Genomic DNA, 27,601 nt, shown 5'->3' with positions numbered 1-27,601 from the left:
AATTAATGAATAAAGGCAGGGGACAGTCCTAGGACTGCCTGGAAACCAATCATTACCTGTATTCTAGGTGAAAGAGTACATGAAAGGTCATGTCCCTTCCAGCTCCAACAACAAAAATAATTCCTTTCCCAGAATAGCAATTACACTTGCAAAAAGCATACCCTTTAAAAACATTCTGTGGTGGAACAGAAAGAACTCTGGACATAGAATTAGGAAACCTGAGTTCAGATCCTGGATTGATACTAATTAGGGCAAGTCACTAAACCTCTGGGACCTAAGGATAAAACATACAACACTTTCTCACTCAAAGATTGTGAGGCAAGTGCTTTATAAACCTTCAAAGGCTATGAAGAATACTCACCTTCTCCCAGCTTAAGAGGGATCAGAATCTGAACATACTCTTTTACAAGGCTGTCAAGATAAAAGTCCTTTAGTTTACCTTAAAACACAAAGGAGTTGTAAAGTATTATATCTTGTATTACTTTTGGGAAGAGTTGGTTGAGCAACAGCAAGAATACTGGGCCTGGAGTCAACAGGATTTGAGGTCAAATTCAGCCTCAGACACTGATTAACCTGTATGACTGGGAAAACTCACTTTACCTATGTCTGCCTCCATTTCCTTAAACATAAAATGGGTATAATAACAGTACCAACCTCTCAAGGTTGTTATGAGAGTCAAAGGATATAATAATTTTTTTATGCTGAGGCAATTAGGGATAAGTGACTTGCCCAGGATCACACAGCAAGGAAGTGTTAAATATCTGAGACCAGATTTGAACTCAGGTCCTCCTGACTTCAGGGCTGATGCTCTATCCACTGGACCACCTAGCTACCCCAAAGGATATAATAATTGTAAAGAACTTAGCACAGTACCCAGCACACAAAAGGCACTTAATAAATGCATATTCCCTTCCCCTTCCCATCTGAACTTATTCCTATTTTTCACTTGATGATATGAACATGTCACTTCAGTATCCTCTTCTGTAAAATGGGGATAAAACTTATATGTCCATTATCTCATCAAGTTGTTTTAAGGAAATCTTTTATGCAAATATGAGAGATGATTATTGAAAGAGAAGATGGGTCAGATACTATCCACAAGAGATGATTATTGAAAGAGAAGATGGGTCAGATACTATCCACACCTAGGGGAGTATGCAAAGTGGGAGCAAAGATCTAAATTTCTGGATGTTGGCACATTATTCTTTGGAAACCAAGTATGCATTTGAATAATCTCTCTCTGAAAAGATGGAATTCAGAGAGATGAACACCCCATTTTCCAAGATTTCTCTGGTTTTAGATGCAGAAATTATCATGCTATTAATTGATACTAAATTCCCCTTCGACTTTCAGGGGAAAAAACTGGTTAGCCAGGTTACTCAAAGGAAGTCCTATGAACTTAGCTGGGTCACAAGGATCCTCTACTTAGAAGAATTCAGTTTGTAATTTTGAATTTTTATTAATTATTGTCAGAGGAATACTTTTGAAGAAAAGAGGACAGTCTGGATTATGGGGAAAATACACTAATAACTGAAAGTTAAAATGGAAATAATAATATGGTACAGTAGGAAAATATTGGAAAGTATTAAAAATAGAGGACCTAGGTTCAAATTCTGCCTCTGCAATTCTACTCAATAGATAAATGATTTTAAGTCACCTGATTGCAGTTAACCTGAGTTTCTTCAGTTATAAAATGAAAGGCTTAGATTATTATTTCTAAGATCTCGCCCAGCTAAAAGCTATTTTGATCCTACATGACTGAGAGGTTAAACTACAAAAAATGAGAAAGGAAGTACCTAGAACTTCCTAAATAAATTTCCAAGCAGTGTGTGGAGCACCTGAAAGTTTTGTGGTTAAATAAATTGATCATATAAAAATTGCATGGCATAGCAAAAAGAATATTGGATTTGGAAAACATGTTCCAACTCTGCCATTTTCTATGTGATCATGGGTATTAAGTTAGGAATACTTAAATTCAAATCCTGCTTTAGACACATGCTAGATGTGTGAACTTGGGCAAGTCAAATTTTCTGTGCTTCAATTTATTTATCAGTCTCTACCTCAAAGGATAGAACAAATACAGTAAAACACAAATAGAATAGCCTCTACTTCAAAGGATAGAACAAATACAGTAAAACACAAATAACCTTAAAGCACTATGTAAATTATAGATAAGCTAAATAATGGTCTGCACCTCAGTTTACTTATCTGCAAAAAGAAGAAAATATTTGTTCTACCTATCTCATAAGACTGTCATGAGGTAAGTATGTCGTAAATCTTAAAAGTGCTACAGATAAGTAAATTTAATTTCTGATTCCAAATTCTGAATATAAAATTGCTCAGAGTTTGGGATGTAGTAAAGTTCAACTGTATCGTCTTACTCCATGAAGACAAGGTTTTGAGGAATCCAGTAGCATTATTACTGGGTGTTATGCTAAGAGTAAGGCCTTCTGCTATAAGTTATCAGTAAATTACAACATGATTCTTATGAAAAGCCAATTGGTTAGGGCAAGGCAAAGTTCATATTAACCAACTAATGCTGGATGGTCAAGGGCCACTTTATGACACGAATGAACATGCAACCAATTTTAGTTCAGGAAAACCATGAACTGAATTTATTCAAGAAAGGGGAAAACCATTGTTTTTGCCCTTTAGTTCTTCTCAAAGGCAAATCAAAAAAGAGCTTCGATCTCAATTCCTCCACACTATGTCAATAATCTCCATAGGAATGCCTTTTTCACTGAAGGGATGAAGGAGAGGAAATAGATAGTCTGAGGAGTAGTACAATTGGGGCCTAGATTAAATAGAGTTTCCTATTAGCAACACGAAGATGAACACAGCCAGATGAGCTTACAAATCATTCCTGTTCCTAAAGTTACCTCTGAAGTAGGATCAGGAGCTACAAGGTACCCTCACTAAAGATTGGGTTCTATTTCCCATGAATACTTGATACTGCAAGTCTTGGTAGATTAACTCTTTTCAAGTTATAGTCATCAAGATTTGATCCAAATATATTTAACTATGACTGGTAAATGGAATAACCCCTTTATACTCCAAATCCTTATTTAAATGAAGCTTATTTACTTCTCTGATTTTCCCTCTCTTTCTAGAACCACTGGCTCAAAAAAAATTAAATTAAAATTTTAAAAAAATTGGCTCACTGCTGCCATGTCCTTTTTACATTATCTTCATATATTTTTATGGCTTGATTTAACTTCTCCATTCTCCTCTTCCACTGCACCATTATGCCAAAGAGGTCATCCTGAACTCTCAAAAGTGATACAATCAGAGCACAAGCTCTAGTAATTCTTATCAAGCTAAAAAGAATAAAAGTACTGAATCAACAGGCAGTTGAGACAAGCAGACAATGAATCTGAGGACTAGCCTAGCTGGAACTGAAGAGTCTCATCATTGGCCATAAGGTGATTATATATTATATATTTATATAACTTATTAAACTATCTTCTTCATTATTTTTTGCATTCCTAGTGCTTAGAGCTCAGTGCCTGGCATAAAGTAGGTGCTTAATAGATATTTACTGATTGTCTGTTGACTATTATGTGTCAGGCACTAAATACTTAACAAACAGCTAATTTGATCCTTACAAATCCCCATGGGAAAGATACTATTATTATCCCCATTTTACAACGGAGGAAATGGAGGCAGGGGTTAAGTGATTTGCCCAAAGTCACATAAGTAGTAGGTATCTGAGGCCACATTTGAACTCAGGTCTTCCTGATTCTAGAACTAGCACTCTAGGTATGTACTGTGTAACCTTGCTGCCAAGTTTTTGAGACACTACCAATTTCAAGAACTTTCTTTATTCCCAACTCTCAACTTCATTCTTTAGAATTTTCTTACTGATATAAAAAATTGATATAGTAGTTGTTATATTCTGATTTGGCAATATGTAATAAAGACCTTTTGTTCACTAAACCAGGAGTAAAAGATTCCAGATTGTTCCAGCTCTGCTAATTATTATTGGAGTCATTCTGGACAAATTACTACATCCCAGGACTAGTTTTCTTTCCTGCCAAAAGGAGATGATAGGACCTGACCAATCTACTCTCTGCTGTGAAGAACCTAAGAGTTAATGAATTCGAAAGTTCTCTGTAAACTGTAAATGCCACATACAATGTTATTTTTATTTTGGGCTAGTTCCCAACCCAAGTCAGTCACCACAGATGGATGACTCAGCTACTCAGTCAAAACAATGCAATTCGAATCCTGACTCTGCCAACTGACTCATTTTATGACCCTAGGCACTTCATTTAACCTCAATGTTTCAAGGTTTCCCCCCTCCCTCTTAGTTTCAGTCCCTTTAATTCTGGCAAGAAACCACAAGCCCAGGCCCCAGAAATAAACAGGCAGTAAGCTAGTGAAATGTGATTAAAAATGAAAATGTTACTGTCTAGTGCTGCACTTGCTGTCAATTGTGCAGATGTCCAATCATAATGAAATACTGGAAATGTTAGAAAATATTTCCCAAGTTCATTCATTTTTGTGTTTTATAAAAAAAAAAAAAATAAAAAAAAACAACTTCCAGAGATCTCCCTCCTATCTAGGGAGAGGTTTTTTTTTAAGGGGGGGGGTTGTTATCAGGAGACAATATAATAAGAAAAATGGGAATTCCCTGTCAAACAACAGAAAATTTCCCCACTGTTTTCCAGTAAAGACCAACCCATGAATAAGACTGCCTAGAAAAATGCATCCTGGTCTCATTTACAGCTAGGAGATGTACAAAGCCAAGAGGCTAAGAAAGGAAACAGCAACAGCATCTCAAAGGGGCTACTTTCATTTTAACTAGTCAACAAAATCAGGATCGCTTCAAACAACCTTCAAGTGAAGGATGAATGACCACTTATTGGGAATGCCACAAAGGCAATTCCAGTGAGAGGACTAGACTAGATGTCCTGAGGCCTCCTTCAACTCTTTAGATGGCAGAGAGATTAAAATTCTCCTCTGGAGTACAGAAAAGTCATGAGTAAGAGCATGTGGCTCAATATACACAAAACCCCCAAGCTACAACATACCTTCTTCCTTTTCCAACCCATTACTTGGACCTTCCTCTCTAGCCTCAAGCTCTAGGCTCTATATGCTAGGAAATGAGCCAAGAATGTTTAAGATTCAGACTTGCCTCCTAACATAGTTAGCACCTCTCTCCTCTTCTCTGTTCTAATCCCTCCTTACTCTTCCTTATCAGTCTCATGGATCTGCATTAAAATGATTCTTTCTTTGACAGAACCAGGAAAGAATACCTGGTTCTTTTTAACATAAAATAACAGAAACTGAGGATCCTAATGGTAGAGGAGCTCTTGATTCTGTTTTATTTTTAACCAGCCTGTTCTTCTTAGTTTTCCCAAATCTCAAGAATAAATCATATTAAAGCAGTGGGAAACTTTGAAATAGTAATAAATAAATAGATGGATGATAAACAAATAGAGAGGGGGAGGGACAGGGAGAAAGAGCAAGAGATCAAGAGAGTGAGAGTGAGAATGAGAACGAGAGAGAGTCAGAGTGAGAACGAGAGTGAGAATGAGAGCAAGAGAGAAAATATTGTGAAAGATGAAATTAGAGTTTTCCAAAATAGCAAATAAGACCATTTTATGTGTCTAGAGATACTAAGGAAATAAGCTGATACTGACTGTTCTAGGAGTCCCTGAATTTACCATCTTTTTGTATTCTAGAACTAATGCTGTTATTGTAGCTTCCTATTTGGATTTTAGGGCTTTTTATTTTAGAACATTTTCTCATGTGAAGTAGTTAAGGAATATTTCATTAACCCTTTGAACTTCATCTTTCTTTGATGGGAAGTTATCCTTTCTCTGCTCTCTGCAACATAGTACAGGAGCTTCAGACTTCTTGGTCAGGCATAGCCACAAGGCCCCAGAGCAGCAATGGCACTTTTCACTGTCACTGGGCCCTCTGTACCTCAAGTCCCTCACTCACAACAGGGAGGAAATCAATCCTGTCCTTTCTCTAAGTCAGTCCTGAAATTCAACTGATATAAAAGTACACGAAATGCTAAGCTGGCCAAAGACACATGGTACAAAAGAGGACTACTGCTTTGGATGAAATAATGACTCCTGTAAGAGAATTACTGTCATCATTCTGAATTCCATGATACCCTTCTAATTTTGTGCTATAGCATAAAGAATCATGGTCTCTCCAAAATTTCCCCTGTCTCCTGGGACTAAGATGACCAATCAGAGGATGATGAATGACAGAGGTAAGTAAAAAGGGCTGACAGCCAGCCCAACTAAGGTAGAAAGAGGGCAAGTACAGCCAGACCCATTTGTCCTTGGTCACAGGGTGGCACATGATCTTAATCCAATTGGATTATAAGGGAAAAAACACATTAGTAATTTCCATAACACCTGTGTCTGAAGTTAGGGGTACATGAGAGTCAAGAGAAAGAACTTTGGTCCCAACAACTAAAGCAAGGCTTAGGAAAAGCCTGGCTCACCATAAGCTATCCATGCAACCCCTGAGATACATTCTAAGTGTTACAACATTGTTTGAAATTGTTCTTGGAAATGGGTGTGACATATTTCATATATACTTAATCCTTCTGAGTTCCCAGTTTGGGAAGTTGAACAGAAATGATGAACACATAAGAATAATATTTTGAAGTGTGTTAGGAAGAAATCTGGGCTGGATAATAAGAAAATTAGGCTCCAATCCAGACACTGTTCTTACCATTTATGTGATATTGAATGAGTCATAACTACTCTAGACCTGAGGGTTTTTTCCATAAATAAAACAGAGAAAATATCTATCTTTCCTGCCTAATAGGTTTTTGTAAAATTTAAACAAGGTAATATATATTAAAGTGCTTTGAAAAATATAAAGCACTTTACAAATCATTTTTAAGAGCAGGAAGGTGGCAGGAAACATCAACAAAGTTGCAATAATCTTCATGCCTTGATTAGGTCCAGTCAGTCCTAGTCCTAAACTTAATCCCTGTGCCTTAACTTTTAGCTTCATATACCTTCCTTTTTAACCTCTATTTCTTCTTCCTATTCTTTCAAATCCAATTAGTTTTCCAGTTTCCAGTTCTTCCCCATGGAGCTGACTGAAGGGAACCCAGACCAGAAGTATTGGTAAATTGTTTTTTAAAAAAAAAGAAATATTGGTAAAAATTTATTTTCTAATATCATTTCTGTAATTTTGATTTATTTTTTAATAGCCTTTTATTTACAGGATATATGCATGGGTAACTTTACAGCATTAACAATTGCCAAACCTCTTGTTCCAATTTTTCACCTCTTACCCCCCACCCCCTCCCCCAGATGGCAGGATGACCAGTAGATGTTAAGTACATTAAAATATAAATTAGATACACAATAAGTATACATGACCAAAACGTTATTTTGCTGTACAAAAAGAATCAGACTCTGAAATATTGTACAATTAGCTTGTGAAGGAAATCAAAAATGCAGGTGGGCATAAATATAGGGATTGGGAATTTCAATGTAATGGTTTTTAGTCATCTCCCAGAGTTCTTTCTCTGGGCACAGCTGGTTCAGTTCATTACTGCTCCATTGGAAATGATTTGGTTGATCTCGTTGCTGAGGATGGCCAGGTCCATCAGAACTGGTCATCATATAGTATTGTTGTTGAAGTATATAATGATCTCCTGGTCCTGTTCATTTCACTCAGCATCAGTTCGTGTAAGTCTCTCCAGGCCTTTCTGAAATCATCCTGTTGGTCATTTCTTACAGAACAGTAATATTCCATAATATTCATATACCACAATTTATTCAGCCATTCTCCAACTGATGGACATCCATTCAGTTTCCAGTTTCTAGCTACTACAAAAAGGGCTGCCACAAACATTCGTGCACATACAGGTCCCTTTCCCTTCTTTATAATCTCTTTGGGATATAATCCCAGTAGTAACACTGCTTATATAACACTCATTATATAACTTAATATGCAACATGACTCACAAAAGAAAGGTAGTTTTAGGAACAATGAAAGGCTATGATGTCAAAGGAGCCCAAATGCAGGACACAGAGTAAGCTGATAAGAACAATGGAATCACACATTAGGCCTTTCAGCTTTGTGGCATGTTGGTTCTCCACCAAAAGAAGAAAAGAACCACACATGAGACCATAAGAAAAGTCTGGCATAGACCTGCACCATCCTTGAGAAGGCAGTATTCTTAAAAACTGTGAATGGCTTAGAAAACACTTTACCATACACATTCATAGAAGAAAAAGTTGCAACAATACTATATGATGACCAGTTCTGATGGACCTGGCCATCCTCAGCAATGAGATCAACCAAATCAGTTCCAATGGAGCAGTAATGAACTGAACCAGCTACACCCAGAGAAAGAACCCTGGGAGATGACTAAAAACCATTACATTGAATTTCCAATCCCTATATTTATGCCCACCTGCATTTTTGATTTCCTTCACAAGCTAATTGTACAATATTTCAGAGTCTGATTCTTTTTGTACAGCAAAATAACGGTTTGGTCATGTATACTTATTGTGTATCTAATTTATATTTTAATATATTTAACATCTACTGGTCATCCTGCCATCTGGGGAAGGGGGTGGGGGGTAAGAGGTGAAAAATTGGAACAAGAGGTTTGGCAATTGTTAATGCTGTAAAGTTACCCATACATATAACCTGTAAATAAAAAGCTATTAAATAAATTTAAAAAAAAAAGAAATGAAGAAAGTACATAAGTGTAGAAAGAGCAGTTTGCAGCTTCTAATGGAATAAATGAATGCCAGTTTAAAAAAAAGAAGAAGAAGAAAAAGTTGCTTCTTAAGATGCTGAAAGGGAACCTCTCTCTCATCCACTATGACTTCAGTGAGCTGTTTGATATAATCCATGGACTCTTAGCCTAGTAATGTCTTTAGCCAGAAAATATTTCCACCAAGCTTTGAGATTCAATCTCAACCTGAACACACCCATCCCAAATCCCAAAGAATACAAAGTACCACCATAGTCAGTAAAATTAATTTTTCAAAATCATGTTCTGATGTTGAGAGTTGCACTAGCTAGCCACAGGGACCAAAAAATTTCCAGTTTAAAAAGGAAACCATATTAAGCAGCTTTTTTTTTTTTTACTCCTCATTGCGCAACTATCTTGGAACTGTTAGCAATCAACATCAACATAAAACTAGAAAATTAAAGTGAGCTTTAAAGGTCATTATAGGACTAGGGTGAGGGCAAAACAGTAGAAAAAGAAACACTTGTGAAATTCCCATTCCTTTGCTTTCCTCTAATCCCTGATTCTCACGCTTCTCACCTGTGTAAACACCAGTTAAAATATCTCCTTCTTCAGGACCAGGACTGTCTGGGACCCACAACTCTTCCCCACGCTCCATTCGAGAGATTACATCAGGTTTAGGAATTGGATAACCTATCAAAAAGGATGAAAAGAAAAAGAAAAGAAAGAGGGTGAGCAGAAGGTTGTTCATTATCAATGAAAACGATGCTATCTCAACAGCCTCTACCCGACACTCCAAGGAGGACACTGATGCCTTCTGCCAGCAAATGTTATTTCCTTAATTCAGTCCATCTCAAATATTTATAGCTTCTTTCACACTCAGTTTTCTTTTGGGACCTTCCCTTAATTTTCCCCCAACTCTATTAACCACACCTTTCCCATACCCACTATTTTAGTGTTTTTTGTTTGAGTGCTCTCATCTCTCCAACTACAATTGACTCCTCACACCACTGGATGTGCAGGTAAAATCTGTAGCCAACAGATTCCAAGTAGTACTGGGAGATGTATGTAACCTAACACATACTTTGGGGTTCTTGGGCTAACAGAGACTGTTTTTAAAAGCTAAATTATAATTATTTATTTATTGTTTAAGTTCAAACATAAAGAAAACTTTCATATATAAATCAAAACATCCCCCCCCAAAATAGGACTGAAAATGAATTCTACTTCATTACCACTTGCTTTAAATATATATTTCTACTTTCACTTCAAAGTAGTTTTGCTTGTTATGATACTAGCTGAATAACTGAATTTTCCTTATGTAAATTTAAAATATTACAATTGCCCTTTAAAACATTATCATCATCATATATTTTTAATTAACTTCATTTTCCATTAACTTCCCTTTCTTCCTCCTAACTAAAAACACAAAGGAACAGGGGATAAAAAAGTTTAACACAATCAAAATTAATCTACACAATGGCCATATCTAAAACTGTATGTTTCCTAAAAGAGGCTTTGAGGCTACAATGTAATTCTCTATGCTATTCTATGCATTCTCTAAGTTTATAATTCAAGAGCTACTCCAGGAGTGCTGCTTTGTTCTGGGAAGTGTGAATTGAGTCTAGCACTTTTCCCAACCTGTCAGAGACCACCGGTTCTAAAGAATGACAATGTTTCAGAAAGAATATCACAGTTGGATGTCCCAAGGAAGTGTGTGAGTTTATCCCTCTGCTCACTGTTTCTTAGATGCTGGGAAAACCAGCACTTACCCAAAGACACCAGAATCCCATAGTTCTCCTGCATGACTTCCTTGTAAAGATCCTTTTGAGCTTCATTTAGCCTTCCCCACTCCTCCAAAGAGAAATATACAGCTACATCTTCAAATGTCACCAGTCCCTTAGAAAAAAAGAGTAATAAATATATCCCCATTTTGTCTCAAATGAGGAGGAAGAGTAATAAAGAAATAAGCCAACAGTGACAACTGAAAACCATACTGAAAGATAAAGTGGAGAAAACAGTCCGTTCTTTGAGTCTGGGTCACACAAAAGTTAACCCTCAGACAGTATAACTTAATAGATGTTAATTAAACTGTATAATATTGATGAATGTTTTTAGGAGAGATGGGAGGAAAGAGAGGAGAATAAGATGTATGAAAAATCCACATATAAGTTCATATTATGGGAACAGCTCTTATTCTGAAAGATGACATGAAAAGTATATGAAGCAAAAGAAGCCCAAATCTAGGGGAAAGAAACAGCTTGGTAGCTTCCATTAAAACGTTTCTGTAAGAAATCATGGTGAAGAGGAAACTCTGGTTTCTGAAATATTGAGACAACAGACCACAAATTCTGGTATATCCTATCAAACTACAAAATCTCCGGATACAGGCTGGATGACAGACTGGTAGTAGAGGATCAGACTAGCCAATTTGAGAAAGGTTCATCATCAGTAGTTTGGGGGCTTAGGTAATCGATTTTTTTCTTCATTTTTTTTTTGGCCAGATCAACTCACAAAGATTTTCTATTAAAGAGTGAATTAAAAAGAGTTATTAAAGAGTTAGAACACCCAAATCTTAGCAAGCAGAGGGCCTTGAAGCATTGAAGTAATCAGAGGTGAATTTAATACTGAGGAAACCAAAATTCCTGGGACGGGCTCAATCTTCTACATTTGAAAAACTGAGCATAAAATTCCAGAAGGGAAATTTACTGGCTAAATAACTACTAACAGGCAATGATCTCCAGAAAGTAATTTTTTTAAACTCTGCTTCTAAGCGGAACAGCATCTAATCCAGATTAGACAGAAAGGTTGCCAAGAAAGTGCATTAAGTAATAATAACTGGTTCTTTAAACAGGATGTCCTTAAAGTCCAAGTGCAGTTAAAAATGTTAGAAAATTAAATTCTATAAGAGATTAAAAAAATAATCTATTAAGCATAATGCCAAGGTAATTAATTCTAGATTTAGCACATTTAATCTTAAAATAGTTTAGTTTCAACATGTCTACCATCAGTATGCATATAAAGCACATTCTAGTTTTCTATGTAGCCTACATTCTGTGGTTATTCTACAAACTCCATTCAGACCAGCAGATTAAGTTCTAGTCTCCCCATTACATCTAGTTTCACAAACAAATGCTCAAATTGTGTTACAGCACTGGTCACATTATTCTATCATGAAGTTCATTCTAAAAGCAAGGTTTTTCCATACTTTTGTTTTAACATATGCTCGTAATTACAACTTTTTTGATACTAAAAAACACAATCTTTTTTTTTTCCTATTGAAGCCATCTAGTCTACTAGGGTTATCTGGAAAAATACAAAATAATAAAATTCACTTCTTTTTCATTAAAAAAATGAATAAATTATCTCTATTGCATTTTACATATTGTTTTTATGTCCTATTGAAGTGAAGCTAGTGTTTTAAACTCCTTACAAACTTTAGGAACACTCTGTATAGCCCTTTTGGTATTACAAAATACCTTGTGCCATTAAACATTTTCTCAATGAGTAGAAGACGCAGGTGGCATTTATATCAAATTGACAGTTGACAAAAAACCAAGAGGGACAACCCACATATTAGGTGTCCATCAGTTGGAGAATGGATGAATAAATTGTGGTATATGAATATTATGAAATATTATTGTTCGGTAAAAAATGACCAACAGGATGATTTCAGAAAGGCCTGGAGAGACTTACAAGAACTGATGCTGAGTGAAACGAGCAGGGCCAGGAGATCATTATTTACTTCAACAACAATATTATATGATGATTAATTCTGATGGATGTGGCCCTCTTCAGCAATGAGATGATCCAAATCAGTTCCAATGGAGCAGTAATGAACTGAACCAGTTACACCCAGTGAAAGAACTCTGGGAGATGACTAAAAACCATTACATTGAATTCCCAATCCCTATATTTTTGTCTGCCTGCATTTTGGATTTCCTTCACAGGCTAATTGTACAATATTTCAGAGTCCGATTCTTTCTGTACAGCAAAATAACGGTTTGGTCATGTATACTTATCTTGTATTTAATTTATACTTCAATATATTTAACATCTACTGGTCATCCCCTAGGGGAGGGGATGGGGGGAAGGAGGGGAAAATTGGAACAAAAGATTTGGCAATTGTCAATGCTTTAAAATTACCCATGCATATAACTTGTAAATAAAAAGCTATTAAAAAAAAAAAAGAGGCATTAGGTCCAGAACTAAGGAGTAATAATCCAACTGTACTCAGTGTACTGCCCAAACAATATCTGAAGTATCATGTTCAGTTATAGATGCTACATTTTAGAAGGGCGCTGAAAAGCTGAAGAACCTCCAAAGGAAGACAATCAAGACAGTAAGAGGCCTCAAGTTCATGAAGACCAGGTTAACGAGATTGGGGGTGTTAAGCACAGAGAAAGGAAAACTTCAGGGGGAGAGATATTAAGGACTGTCACATAGAAATAACATTCAATTCAGAGGGCAGAAGTAGGAGAAATGGTTATAGCTGCAAAAATGCAGGTTTAAGATTGATAGGAAGGAAGACTTCCTGGGGATCCTAATTTCCCCAAAAAGGAACAGGCTCTCTTGGGAAACAGTAGATTCTCCAATGCTGGAAATCTTATATGTGATATGTGATCCCTCAGTTCCAACTCATGGTTCTGTAATGTCATTTTATCCTAAAAAAAAATATTGTGAGATGTGTTTTTAAATATTAGCTTCATTTGACAGACGAGAGAAATGAGATCACAGAGATCTGAAGGATTTGCCCAAAGTCAGAGCTACTAAAAGAAAATTCAGAGAACAAAGCTCACCTGAGACTCAGTAGTTAGGAAGTCAGTTGCTGTCTCATCATCAGCAATGATCTCTTTCTTTAAAATAGCTGGAACCCAGGAAACTGACACAGCTGTAGAAGAAAGTGTGTTTTCTTCATCACTCCTCTAGGCTCATGCATTAAAAGAGGTATCCTCCCCCTTCACTTTCTACCACCAGCCCCACAGTTAAGAAAGTTAAAACTAGGAAAGACCATTACAACCCCATATTCAGCCTGGCCAATCCTATCTATTCTGTTTTTACAGAGTTTAGAACTTATCACTTCTTTGATTCCAATGTCTCTTGCTTCATTCCCCTTCCCCCTACCCCATGCTCTTGATCTCTCCAGTTATCTGATTCCCCTTCATCATAATCAAATGGAAGGTTTCTCCTTACCCTTCTCCTGAAGAACTGGGGACTCCATTTTAGAGTCATGATTCAATGGTTCTTGTGGTTCTGGCTCTGGGCTGCCCTCGATCACCTCTGGGCTGCCCTGGATCACCTCTGGACTACTCTCGATGGGTTCTGGGCTGCCCTCGATCACCTCTGGGCTGCCCATGATGGGCTCTGGGCTACCTTCAATGGGCTCTGGACTGCCCTCGATCACCTCTGGGCTGCCCATGTTGGGTTCTGGACTGCCCTCAATTACCTCTGGGCTACCCATGATGGGCTCTGGAATGCTATCAATAGGTTCTGGGCTGCCCATGATAGGCTCTGGAATGCTATCGATAGGCTGCTCTGGGCTGCCCATGATGGGTTCTGAGATGCTATCAATGGGCTCTGGGATGTCATCAATAGGCCCTGGGCTGCCCATCATGGGCTCTGGGCTTCCAAGGATGGGCCCCGGGCTGCCTTCAATTGGCTCTGGGAAGTCATCAATTGCCTCTGGGCTTCCATCAATCAGCTCTGAGTTGTGTTCGTTGTCCTCTGGGCTGCTCTCATCCTCCTCTGGGCTGCCCTCAATTGGCTCAGGGCTCCCCTCACCTTCCTCTGGACTCTCCTCCATCGGCTCTGGACTCCCCTCACCCTCCTCTGGGCTGTCCTCAACCAGATCTGAGCTGCCCTCCCTTTCCTCATGATCAGCTTCACACTCTGGCCTGACTTCCATTCTCTCCAGCTGGGAGGTTGGGGAGTCTGGTGCTGTATGCAAAGCTGCCATCTTCTGTTTCTCCTCCGATGCCTCGGCCTAGAAGAAGTAGGTTATCCAATCAGGACATTATGTATGCAACACACTTCTTTGGATGTCTGATGAACCCAATTTTATGCCTGCATTTAGGCCTTCCTCTGGGCCACCACTATTGGGACAATCAGAAACTCCCAACATAGTCCCTTTGCCCAAAGAAATAAAGCTCTTAAATTCCAGTCAGTCTAGTTCTCTGGGGGAGAGAGGGAATGCCATTAATACAAAAAAAAAAAAAAAATCCAAAAAGGAAAAGAGAATCTAGTTCCTCTCCATTCCTATGTATAAAAACTGATCAATTACACCCTCAGGGACCAAATTCCTCTTTCCTGATCCTCCTTTCTGGCCGATAATTCAGTACCTAGCACAGTATCTGGGCAAAAAGCAAGCACGCAATAAAAGTTTGTGTGAATTTAATTTGTTGAAATGTTCTGTTCCAATTTAGATTTCTAATCTTAAGGTTCCATGTAGCACCCAAAGGTTTAAAAAATAAAACTTCTAGCTTCCTCCTCTAGGCTTTAGGTACAACTTGTTCCCTTGGGTCTGTTGGCCCTATGCAGTACCCACAGTGTGATAACATGTGTGTGGCATATTGCCTTGGTCATCTCCCAGAGGGCAGAGTCTTGTCAAGTATATTTTCTGTACAGAGCCTAGGACATTTTGAACTCTTAATAAAGATTACACAATCTCCACCCACTTCATGCCTAAAGGAGGGCTTTTCTTGCCTGGGCCTCAGGCTGGGAGATCCAGTTGAAACTGGACACCAAGCCAAGTCAAATAGAGCTGTGTCCCTGCCTTGGCCTCCACTCTACACTAAGTAGCTACTTCAGAATTCCAATGGTGGCTGGCAAGGAATAACATCAAAGGAGAATATGGGAGTTTTAAAATGGAATGACTCCAAATATTAATCTTTGGATTGTCGAGACAAAAACAGATATAAGCCTAAATTTCATATCCATTACAGAGCTAACCTTTGGGTCAATCCCACAGCTATCATCCCAGCCTGGAAGAAGGAATCCTAAAAACTAAAGTTCACCTTAATACAGACGTACCACTTCCAGGGAGGAGGTACAACGTTATAAAGTTAACTGGGACACCAAGACATTCATCTCAAAATCAGAAACTAAAGGAGTTCAGATAAGGTAGTCTAAAAGAAGGAAAAGGTCCAATATCCTAGGAAGAGAAGCAAAAAGGAAACAAGTTAGGTAAGGCAGAGCAACGGGACCCAGGCTAAACAGATCCTCAAAGCAGGTTATACCTGAAAATCCTATGGAAATCCAAAGTCCTAGAGACCAAGAAATGCAAGTTAGGAAGAGATATAAAGAGAACAAAGACTCCAGAACATCTAATAATCCAGACTGTCTATCAAGGTTTATGTAGTGTTAAATGGATAGAGGGCATCTACCGATTGAAAACATAAACATTCTGATTCTAATCAGGGTTTTTTTTAGTTATTACTGCCAACTGCCCTCTCCCCTCAGCTATGAGAGAATAGCCCGAAGGACTGAAAAACTCCATCCCCAAATTAGCTTCTCTGGAGCTAAAATAAATTACATTAATAAAATTCTATCTTTTTACCTCTGTAACAAACATCCACTCTTATGTTTCCCCCCTACAGTGATCTTCAACCTCGGCTCTTGTCTACCCCCACCCTTTTTTTTTTTTTTTAACTTTAACTTTTTCCTTCTTCAATTCAAAGAACAGTCTATTCTTATCTATAACCTGGAGCACACCATTCACCTCTCCAAATCAATTTGCTGGCTTCCAATTTCCTTGATTATTAAATGCAAAATGTACATTTCAAGTTCCTACCTACTATTCATCATCTTAAATCAATTTTTCTTATTTTCACTGTGATACTAATGGGAAATCAAAGTCATTTAGTATTAATGCTCCAGATTCTGTTGGAGTCTGCATAAAAAGTTTTGAGAGTTCCGGGTCAGAGTAGGGTGTCATAAAAAGTTTGAGAATCACTGTTTTCAAACTTCTTTGAAGAACGTCTAATAATCCAGACTGTCTGTCAAGGTTTATGTAGTGTTAAATGGATAGAGGGCATCTACCGATTGACAACATAAACATTCTGATTCTAATCAGGGTTTTTTTTAGTTATTACTGCCAACTGCCCTCTCCCCTCAGCTATGAGAGAATAGCCCGAAGGACTGAAAAACTCCATCCCCAAATTAGCTTCTCTGGAGCTAAATAATAGGGTATCCGGAGGTCACTACTGACTCTTCTCTATCTAGTAGAAGCCCAGAACAAGTTCTATTTCTTTCTGTAGGTCACAGAACTATAGGATTTAGACATGGAAAAAACCTAGAAATTATTCAATCAAATTCTGTATTTTACAGGCCCAGAAGGGCTAAATAACTTGCCCAAGATCACACATATAATCTTCCCTAACATGCTGAGGCTTCAGTGACTATTCCTCTTCCTCCTTTATTTACAGCACTTATTGTCTGAAAATATATATACACTTTTAACATTTAATTATACTCTCCCTTGCTTCATCTAGTTAACTTTACCCATCTAGACAGTAAGATCCTTGAGGTCAGGGACTATATACTTCTCTTGTAGCCTCTATACTGATGGGTACAGTGATGGGAACATTATGTGCTCAATAAAATTGAAGTGAACATCAATTCCTCTAAAAATAAAACAATGCAGAAGACTCTAGTTTCTTTTCTTGTCTGCAGGCCTTTCCTTAGGATACACATTTCTGAGACTCAAAGGTCCATTTTCCTATCCAAACCTCTATCTTAACACAAGGAATGGGTAAACTCAGAGCTTTCTAGTTTTCACCAATCCCCATGCCTTTGACTCTTTATGCCCTTAGTTTTCATCTGAATGCAAGTCATTTTCCCCTATTTCCTTTAAATCTATCCTAAAAAGAATGTTAGGACCTTGAATCACCTCTTTGTCTCTAGCCACCAGCGAAAATGTATCCTACTCTATAAAGTGTGTTCATCAAGGACCCACAGTCGGCTGGCATCCAGAGATCATATGCAACAAATACAGTTCCCCATTCTTCAATACTTTCTTCTCTACTGGAATAATAATAATAATAATAAACCTAAGAACTGCCTTAGTGGATCCTACCAATACCTCTTAAAAGGTTATTCCCCCTGACGGTACCCTCAACCATTAGGATGTAAAGCCTAATAACTTATTACAGAGATGCAGCAACTTTCACTTCCATAAACATCAGTTTTCTTGAGCTATATGTAAAGACAAATCTTGTCTAACCTTTTCATTTTACTGAAAAGAAAACTAAAGTCTCAAGAGGTTAAATGATTGTCTGTGATTAAACGGCTATTAAATAATAATGTTGGGCTTCAAACTTAGGTATCTCAAACCCTAAATTCACTGCATTTTTCATCATGCCAAACTCTCTTCCCAAGTCGCTCCTAAAACCATTCCCAAGTCCACAAGCCTTCCTCCATAGTCTATGTCCTTCAAGGAAAGCTTATGGAATGAAAAATCATAACTATGCAATTTTGACCAAAATTTAATTACAGAACCTCAAAAGCAACCAAGGTGACCTACCTTCCCAAATTTATTCATTTGGTAACTGTAGGGAATATGGCTAACAAATTGTACTTTCATTTACCTGAGTCATGAAAAAGATCTTAATCCCAAACCTTTACTGAGTCCATTCTCCTCTCATTCCTTTAATCCTATTCTCTTCTCTCTACCCCACTAGGTTTGATACCTGTTTAACAGGAAAAAAGATAGGGAATGGACCTGTGATTTGTTCAGGATACTCCTAAGTGAGAAGACTGTCTCTACCAATTTAGATTGACATCCACTCTCCCAACTTTACAGTGGCAGACGGCTGTCTAGAGCACTGAGGGATGGCCAAGGTCACACAACCAGTACGTGTCAGGGTCTCGACTGACACCTCGAGCCTCCTTAATTTCCAAGTCAGCTCTATCCATTTCGACTCCAGTGCACAAATTCAAATTCAGCAGTTTTCCGGCCCTTTAGCACTTCCTATTTCCTAGCTGTAAGGTGTGGGGTCTGCTCTATTCTCTTCTACTGAGTTTTTGGTTGAACAAGTTAGCATAATCGAGATAATCCTCTTAGAATTATCAATCCTTTGTATTTATATAGGGTTTTTAACTGTTGCAAGTGCTTTCCAAATACATTTTCCCATGCGATCCTCACAAGTGCCGGGTGAGGTAGGCAGGACTACAAACATTATCGCGGAGCAGTAGAACCCTTTCACTGATCCGGGAAACTGGAAGCCCAGAGAAAGGTTAATCAGACCCTGAGAGTTGGCGGCTCTTAAGTGCCAGTGGCTCCCGATTCCTAAGCCAGTAGTGTTCCTCCCACTCCACCAAAGGGAGCCCCGGTAGGCAGCTGGCCTACAGATTCACAAAGGGCCTACACAGCCTACGGAAAAAGCTCTCCCCAAATGAGAGGGCCCACTCTGTCCTTGCTCGCTCTGGCCACAGCAACGGGGAGCTCCAAGCCCTCGCCCGAGAGCTCGGGGCGTTCCAAGACCCGGGGGAGGAAGGAGACGATTAGACACGAACCCCACGAGCGCCCGGGCACCTGCAGCTTCTTTGCCAGGGCCCTGGTTGCTTTGCCCTCACTCCCCGCCAACCTCCCCACTGGAGGATTGGAGCTGGCCCGCGCCCCTTCCCTTGTCCTTGATCCCCACCATGACGGTCCCCCCCCACACACACAACATGCACACCTCGCTCTCCCCCCAAACCCTCCCCCAGGCTGGTCCCCAACTAGGAAAGGAAAGGGAAAGAAGCGAAGGCGCCTCCCCAGGGCCTCCCCGCTCCCGCGCCCCCTCCACGGGCTTGGGTCCACTCCCCCGGGGGACACCCGAAGTGCGCGAGAGGGAGAGGATTCCCCTCCGAGAGCCCCGCCCCGCCGCGGCCCGACCCGGGCGGCCCCCGCCGGACTCACCCCGGGGCTCGGGGCTGGGCGACCCCGATCCCCTGGGTCCCGGGCCTGGCTCTGCGCCCTCCCTCAGGCCGGCCGGACGGACTCTGGGATTGACGGCGGCCGCCCAGTCCGGCTGGGAGACGAGGATTCCTGGGTCCGGGCCCGGAGAGCTGGGCCGGGGCTCCGAGAGGGCTGGTACTGGAAAGCCCCGAGCTCCTGGGGCCTGGGGCCGGCCGGGTCGGGGAGGCCTGGTCTGGGGACGGGGTGGGGGTGGGGGTGGGGGGTGAGAGGAAGGGGAAGCACGGCCCGGGGCCCGGAGCCCAGACTCGGCGCTCCTGGGGGGGCCCGGGCTCAGACACAAAGTGACGGCCGCGGGAGCTGCGCGGCGCGTGGGCACCGGAAGTGCCCGCCTCGGATCCCGGCTCCTCCCCTCTCCTCACCCTGGGAAGGGCGGGGGAGGGGGGAGCTGGGAGTCGGGAGGGGGAACCAAGCGGGGGCGCCTGCGCTGTCGGCCCGCCGAGCCTCTCTAGTGCTCCCCACGCCTCTCCTCCCTTCGGGCTCCCCCGCCCCTCGGATCTCGGGCTGGATAAGGGGGGCACTTCCGGTCACGCAGGCGCCCTCTCCCTGTCTCTCTCCCGCGGGGTTTATTGTCCTTGTGTGAGATCCGGGCCAGCTGGGGCCGGCCAGCTGCCCGCAGTCCGCGGCGCGCGGGGAGGGTGGGAAGGAAGGAGGGGTCCTCTCCTCCGGCTGCCGGAAATGAGCTCCTTGAGGCGCCGGACTGGGGGGGGAGGGGGCCGAAAGGCCTGGCCCAGGCCGGCTGGGTCCGGCCCTGGGAGCCTGGAGGGGGCTGGGGCCCAAGGACCGTCAGCTCCTTTCCCCTATTGCCCCAGGCCCGAGGAGAGAGAAGGAGGAGGACTAGGAGCGTGGCCACAGTCCGCCTGAGAAGCGGCGGGGAGGCCGGGTCGGGAGCAGCGAGGCCCGAGTCGGGGGCAGCGAGGCCCGGGTCGGGGGCAGCGAGGCCCGGGTCGGGGGCAGCGAGGCCCGGGTCGGGGGCAGCGAGGCCCGGGTCGGGGGCAGCGAGGCCCGGGTGGGGGGCAGCGAGGCCCGGGTCGGGGGCAGCGAGGCCCGGGTCGGGGGCAGCGAGGCCCGGGTCGGGGGCAGCGAGGCCCGGGTCGGGGGCAGCGAGGCCCGGGTCGGGGGCAGCGAGGCAGACGCTCCGTCCGCGCGTGCGGGGAGAGGGAGAATGCCTCTCCCGCCCCTTATCTTTTTGCGTGCACCTCCCTGCATGGGAAGCATGGCCCCCGAGGACGGGATCCGAGAAAGACGATTCCCCAATAAAAGTTAGACGTGAGGGTGTAAATACGCGAGTCCGCGTGGGCGCGTCCGGCTGGGAGTGTATTGGCTTTTCCAAAGTTTACCAAAAGCGACTTGAACACAATGATCCATTTGCCTAATGATCAATTCACTTGCTGAACACCGCCTACTCCTTTAAATCCAACTCTCCGGACGAATTCTAGGGCAGATTCACCTCCCGCCTCCGGCAGTAATGTCTTACCTGCTCTCACCTCGACTTCCCCGACTTTCCTTTCTCAGATCTTCGCACCTCCCCAATCCACATCGTGTTTTATAGTGTATTAGTGTGGATTCGCCTTATCCGCCAAAGTAGAGACCTTATCTTATTTAAGCTTTGTATTTCCCCTCAGAATTATAGCCCAACACTCTTTTAGTCCAGGTATTTGGTTCGTTATATTCAATCAAAAATCCACCTAAAATATAAATTTCCAATGAGTATCAAATATTGGAGAGATATTTCATTAGAAAAAAGGGTGGTTTTACTTCCTCCTTCCCTTGCCATGAACGATCCCCTCATTATTTTATATTCATAATTTTCATTTTGCCTGCCTTTAGGTACATTAAGAATTTCCCAAACCAGTTATTATCAGAGCATTTCCTATAAATCATATTTCAAAGTAGACAGCCACACTTTCCATCCAAGTCATGTTCCTGCATTATTTATGCAAAGTGTGAGACTATTATGGTAACATAGATCACTGAAAGCAACATGGAAGGGTGGCACTATGGTTTCCTTTAGAACCTATATAATAAGCATCCAAGCGTCTGGCCCTGAAAAAAAACACAAAAATCTGATATGGATTTGGAGTGAAGGATCGGTAGGTACCAGCCAACCCAACTTCAAAAATTCTAATTATGCACAAAATCTGAACAAGATTATGTAGGGCTGGTGCCCTAATAAAATATTTGCGATTAATTTGATGAAATTTCCCATAACACTGCCTTCTTCATAAAGTACTTCAACTTATATCCACAATCTCATTGTCTCCTGTCTTTCTCCGGGGCCTTGTTTCAGTAATTATCCTTTCCCTTTCATGTTTCTCAATTGTCTACCAATATTGTCAGGTCTTCCCACTCTTTAAAAAACAAACAAAAAAAATCACACACACAGAAACATCCTCTTTCGCTTAACTTTTTAGTATCAATATCCTTCAACAACTACTATTAATTCTATCTCTCTTTCCCTTTACCACAATTTGAAAAAAAAAAAATGTTTTTAGAAACCCACACTTCTATCCAATCTCCATAACCTTTTGCAGTATGGCTTTCATTCTCAACACTCCATTGAAAGTTCTTTCTCAGTGGTCACTAGTAATTGCCTGGTTGCCAAATGTATGTTTCATCTATTTGGTATGCCTAAATGTCCTCTGGAAAAGCTTCTTCTTAGTCTTCAGTCTCCTTAGTTTCTATAAAATTTGACCACTCCTTTCCTTCGGGCAACTTTTTTCTCCCTTGACTTCACATCCTTCTGGTTATCCTAACTGATTTGTCTCTTGTAGCACCTCCTGACCCCTTAGAAGTAGGTGTTCTTCAAAATTCTGTCCCTTGCTGTCTTCCTTTTGCACTCAACCTTGACAACATTATTCTTGTGGTTTCAAAGAAGATGAATTACAAATAAATCTGTCTCCAGCCTTGTATTTTCCTCAGAGTTCCAGATCCATATCTACAATTGCCTATAAAATTTCACCTTGTATGTACCACTAGTGCCTCAAACCCAGTATGTTAAAATTTGTGCTTATCTTTCTTTTATGAAAACATGGAATTAAAGAAATAGAAAAAGAAGAGGAAAGAGGTGAGAGAGGAAGCCATTATGAAGAAATAAGCACATAATCAAGTTCTAATAATATGTTCTACTTCCACCAAAAAAAAAAAAGTGAGTTAGCATCTATCCAGTCTTATCATAATCAAAACTTTGTTATTTGACTTTTTCTCCTGTTTTACTTCCCACAATTCAAGTCCTGTCACCTCTACCTCTGAATTGTCTCACATCTGTCATGCTTTCTCTCTTTTTAAAAATCACTACCACCATGGTACAAAAGCTCATTATCAATCACTTCAGCTATTGCTACAAGACCCTAATAGATCTGTGTAGACTTCTAAAGTTGGAAGGGGCCTCAGAGATAATGTAGTCATCCCTTTCTTGAAAGCATGAATGCCCCTGTAAATGATATCTGACAAATGATCATCCAGCCTGCACTTGAAAACTTCAGTGCTGAGGAACTCATTACCAAAATAGCCTATTACATAGAATGACAGCATTTAGAGTTGGAAGACATCTTAGAGATCATGTAATCCAATACATTTATCTTATAGATAAATAAACTTGGGTTTAAAGAGTTTAATTTTCCCAAAGTCCAACAAATAGTAAATTAACCAGCAGTTTTAAACTTAGTAGGTTTTATTTCTACTCTTTTATATCAGAGGACTGTTTAAGATCCAACTTCCCCAAACTAGTGTAACTGTGAAATTGTTTTAACTGGAGAAGAGGAAATAGATTTAAAAAAAAAACTTATGGAACCTCTTCCTTAGAATGAAGTTTTGAGGACTTGTTCTTTGGAAGGGGTACACTATTTTCATCTCTGAGAGAAAAACAAATGACACTGGATGCCTACCCTCTTAAGGGATGACCCATGGGGGAAAACTGTCCATTTCCAGGTTAAATGCTCCATATGTTTTCATAGTCGGGGACCAACCTTCTAGTGCTATAAAGAAATTACAACATTCTATACCTCAGTCCCAAGAACAGAAGATCTTGTTAGGGATTATGAAGTTGCCATGAGTGAAAAGAAAGTGTTCTAGTGGTCATTTTTGGGCAACTCCAATTGAGTTCTTCCTCACATTGAACAAAAATCTGCCTGTCTTCTACTCATTGGTTCCTGCCTCCATTCTCTCCTCAATTCAAAGCCATTCTTCAGACACACAAATTAATTATCCTTACACATAGAGCTAGTCATTTTACTCACCTGCTTAAAAACTCTTCAAAGGTGGACCATGGCCAACAGAAGAAACTTCAAATTCCTTACTGGCATTCAGGGCCCTCCACAATCTGGTGCCACCCTATTTTTCCTGGCTTATCTTATAGTATGCCTTTTCATGTATTCTACACACTGGCTAAATGATACTAAAGGCTTTTCTGCCTCTATGCTTTTGTTCGTGCTGTTCCCTATGCCTGGAATGTTCTCCCACTCCCCACACCTCCTGTTGAAATCCTACCCATCCTTTAAATGTCAGCTCAAATGCCACCTCAAGGCATGAAACATTCCATGATCTCTCCAGTTATTAATGACCCCCTTCTCCGTCCCCAGATCTTACACTGATCTTTGCTTCCCTCTGATATATTTATGTATTATTTTGTAATCTATTTGGAATTTTTCGTTTTCCTCCACTAGGATAAAAATTGGGAACAAAACAGGGCTTAAAACATTTCAATAAAGGCTCTCTGTTGATTCTTTCTTAACCCTGATAAGTCCTATCATAGAATCAAAATAATAGCACAAACCATGTTGGACAAAACTTCAAAGTTCATCAGGTTCAACCAACACCTGAAACATATACCCTCTCCACAATGTACCAAACCAGTTGTCACCCAGCATTCCTCAAATGATGACCTCCACTGACAATTTAAGACTTCATGTCCCCACTCCTCTGATCATTAGGAAACTCTCATATTGACCACAAATCTGCCTCTCTTTAACAGGAAACAGGACCAAGAAGAACAAGTCTTAATAATTCTTTCACATGACAACCATTCGAATATATAGGGTTTTGGTGGGAGAGGAGTTTCCCTTATATCAGATAGATAGCAGGAAAAGATAATCATCTTCCAACAATAGATTCTTAGGGAGGCATAGGCCATTATTGTTCTCAGAAAGAATAAATATCATAGATTTAGATCTAGAAAAGACTATAAAAGTCACTTATTCCAACACCCTCATTTTGCAGATGAGGAAACAAGTCCAGAAACATTGTGACTTGTCCGAGATTAAAAGACTAATATTTATCTAAAGTGGTTACTTAGTTACTTAATCCTAACTCACAGATGAGGCCCAAAGAGATTTTGATTTGCAGATCAGACCCATATTCTCTGACTCCATATTCAGATTCTCTCTATTGCACCACACTACAAGGAGTACATACATATCATATTGTTTTAGGGTTCATTCACTGAAAAACTGGGAATGAATAACTGTTGGCAAGGACTGTAATACATACAAAAGATGCATCTTCCTGGCCAAGAGACATTTTATACAAAGAGTAACACCAGGAAAGCTTTTTCCCAAGGCTGGGCCTACATGAGCAATGCTACCCCACTTTCCTTGGAAACCTCAGAGATTCAGTGTCTGCACACAGAAGTCATGGATCCCTGGTAGATCCAGGGATGAATAGTTCTTTAGATGGGGTTTTCTTTACTCTTGTCACTTATGTTTCCTCATATTTCTCTGTAGTCTTCATATGTTTTCTCATATTTCTCTGTAGTCTTCATTAGGTCATTTCTCATAGTGCAATAGTATTCCATTATATTCCAGTATATCATAATGTGTGTGAGATTGTTCCTCAATCATTGGACAAAAGTTATTTGCAGCTATTTTTTTCCCTTGAGAAGAGATGGTCCTTTTTTTTCCACCAGTGATATACTTATTGCATTGTCATAGTGGTGGAATCAATAGTGGAACATTATGTAGATTTTATTGTATAATTCCATAATGCTTTCTCCCCAAAAAATAACTAATATTTACTTGTTTTCCCACACCAAGACCAACATTGCATTTATTATTTTCAATTCTTTTTGCCAATTTGATGGGTGCAAAGTGATATCCAAGGTCGGGTTTTTAAAATTAGCATTTCTCTGATGATCAGAGGTGCTTTTAAAAACACTTTTTCATGTGGTTATCCATTGTCTGTGATTCTGTTCTACTTAAATCTTAAACTGACCTCCCTTCAACATGCTGAATTCTATTCCTTCAAATAATATTCATGTAACATAACTAGATGAGCTTATCAATAGATTTGTGATCTGATGCAAAAATTTTAAATAAAAGATTAGCAAAGAAATTAAAACAACTTTCCAGCAAGATAATATACTATGACCAAGTAAGATTTATACCAGGAATGCTAGTTGGTATAGTGGTAGAGTCCCAGACCTAAGTTCAAATGTGGTCTCTTTTCACTTGCTAACTATGTAACCCTGGGGAAGTAATTTAACCAGTTTACCTCAGTTTCCCCATTTGTAAAATGACATAAAAATAACACTTTCCTTCTAGAGTTGTAGGACTAAATGATACAATAATTTTAAAGCACTCAGCACAGTGCCTGGCCCATAGCATTATATAAATATTAGCTATTGTTATTATTAAAGTGCTTAACCTTGCAACCTCTAAACAATTGCCTAATACTATAAATTGCAGGCCAGATATTAATTTGCATTAGCAAAAGGAGTCTTCAAGTAGGGAAATTTCCCATAGGAAAAAATTACAAGCTGAAAAAAATTATAGTATTTTGTAGCCTGATGTATATTATAGATTTAACGTTGAAAGGGTCATTTGGTATCACCTAGTCCATTCCCTCATATTATTGAGGAGGAAACTGGTCCTGAGATTGTGTACTTGCTTGAGGTCAAATAGCAAGTCAAATCTCAGAATTTGAACCCAGCTCTTCTGTTCCCAATTTTCTTTCCACTATACACACCCAATGTGTGATCTAAATTTATTTCTATTTTACAAGTCTGGGAACATCATTTTTCCAGTTTTAGTGACTGTAGAAATTTATAATAGATATATCTTTGCCTTTATGACATTTTACATCCTAGCTAGAATTCTTTCATGTGAAGTAGAAAGGATATGGGAGTTGTAGCCAAAAAAGGTTTCAAGTCCTTGCTCTGTTGCTTGCCACCTATGTGACTCTGGAAAAATCCCTTCCTCTCTCAGTGGACTGAAATTTCTTTCTTTATAAAACAGGGGAGCTGGACTAGGTGATTTTTCGGGTGTAAATTATACAAAATCCAACTAATTTACTTTAATTTCATAGAATGTCAGAGCTAGACAGGATCTGAGTGGCCATCTCATCTATCTAGGCCCACTGAGTCCAGATCCATTATACATATGATCTGCTTTGAAACAGGGTTCTCCAGACAACGCTGCAGCAGAGGCCGGAACTGTCCTCTTCAACTGTTTTCCTTATCTATCAACAAAAGTCATCAACTGCCCCAGTTCTGGGGCAGAGGGAATGAAGAAATAAAATCTTCTTTTAACTTTATAGATACTTTTCTACTGCTGCCACCTGGTGGCTGCTTTCCACATATTGCAGGTTGGTCCCTTGAAAATTCTTTGCAATTCTCATTTTAATTTACTCTGACTCTTAATCTGAGCCCATTTTGTAATTTACTGCCCAACAGATAGCCAAGGATCCTATGACAGAGTAGCACCCAGAACCACAAGTTCTTTAGAATTCACTGCTTTGTAAATGTAAATGAAATAATACTATTTTACAGTAAAAAGTGATGAAAGATCATTTCAGAGAAATATGGGAAAATTTGTATGAATTGATGCAGAATGAAGTGAGTAAAAGCAGGAGAGCCATTTGTATAATAATAATAATAACACTATAAGTAACATTATAATAATATAATTATATAAACACTAAGAAATTTGATTAATGTAATGACCAACCATGATCCCAAGGGC

General features: G+C 40.0%; 1 protein-coding gene across 3 annotated transcripts in view; it reads right to left on the bottom strand.

Moving 5' to 3' along the window:
- The window catches only part of ZNF316 (zinc finger protein 316), a 46,500-nt gene extending 26,363 nt beyond the window's left edge, over positions 1-20,137 (bottom strand). The window contains exons 1-6 of one of the 3 annotated variants that reach the window (XM_031962481.1): positions 19,590-20,137; positions 15,706-15,842; positions 13,886-14,675; positions 13,492-13,583; positions 10,465-10,591; positions 9,272-9,385 (exon numbers count right to left, since the gene is read on the bottom strand). In XM_031962481.1, the coding sequence (XP_031818341.1) occupies positions 9,272-9,385; positions 10,465-10,591; positions 13,492-13,583; positions 13,886-14,648 (1,096 nt within the window). In that variant the 5' untranslated portion in view covers positions 14,649-14,675; positions 15,706-15,842; positions 19,590-20,137. The remainder of the gene's footprint in view (positions 1-9,271; positions 9,386-10,464; positions 10,592-13,491; positions 13,584-13,885; positions 14,676-15,705; positions 15,843-19,589) is intronic. The other 2 variants (XM_031962487.1, XM_031962474.1) reach the window with 2 other exon arrangements.
- Positions 20,138-27,601: the final 7,464 nt, after the last annotated feature.

This window comes from Sarcophilus harrisii, chromosome 1 (assembly GCF_902635505.1).
Source record: "Sarcophilus harrisii chromosome 1, mSarHar1.11, whole genome shotgun sequence".
NCBI classification, from domain to species: domain Eukaryota; kingdom Metazoa; phylum Chordata; class Mammalia; order Dasyuromorphia; family Dasyuridae; genus Sarcophilus; species Sarcophilus harrisii.
Note: the sequence above shows the minus strand (reverse complement) of the source record. Positions and strands in the feature narration are given on the sequence as shown.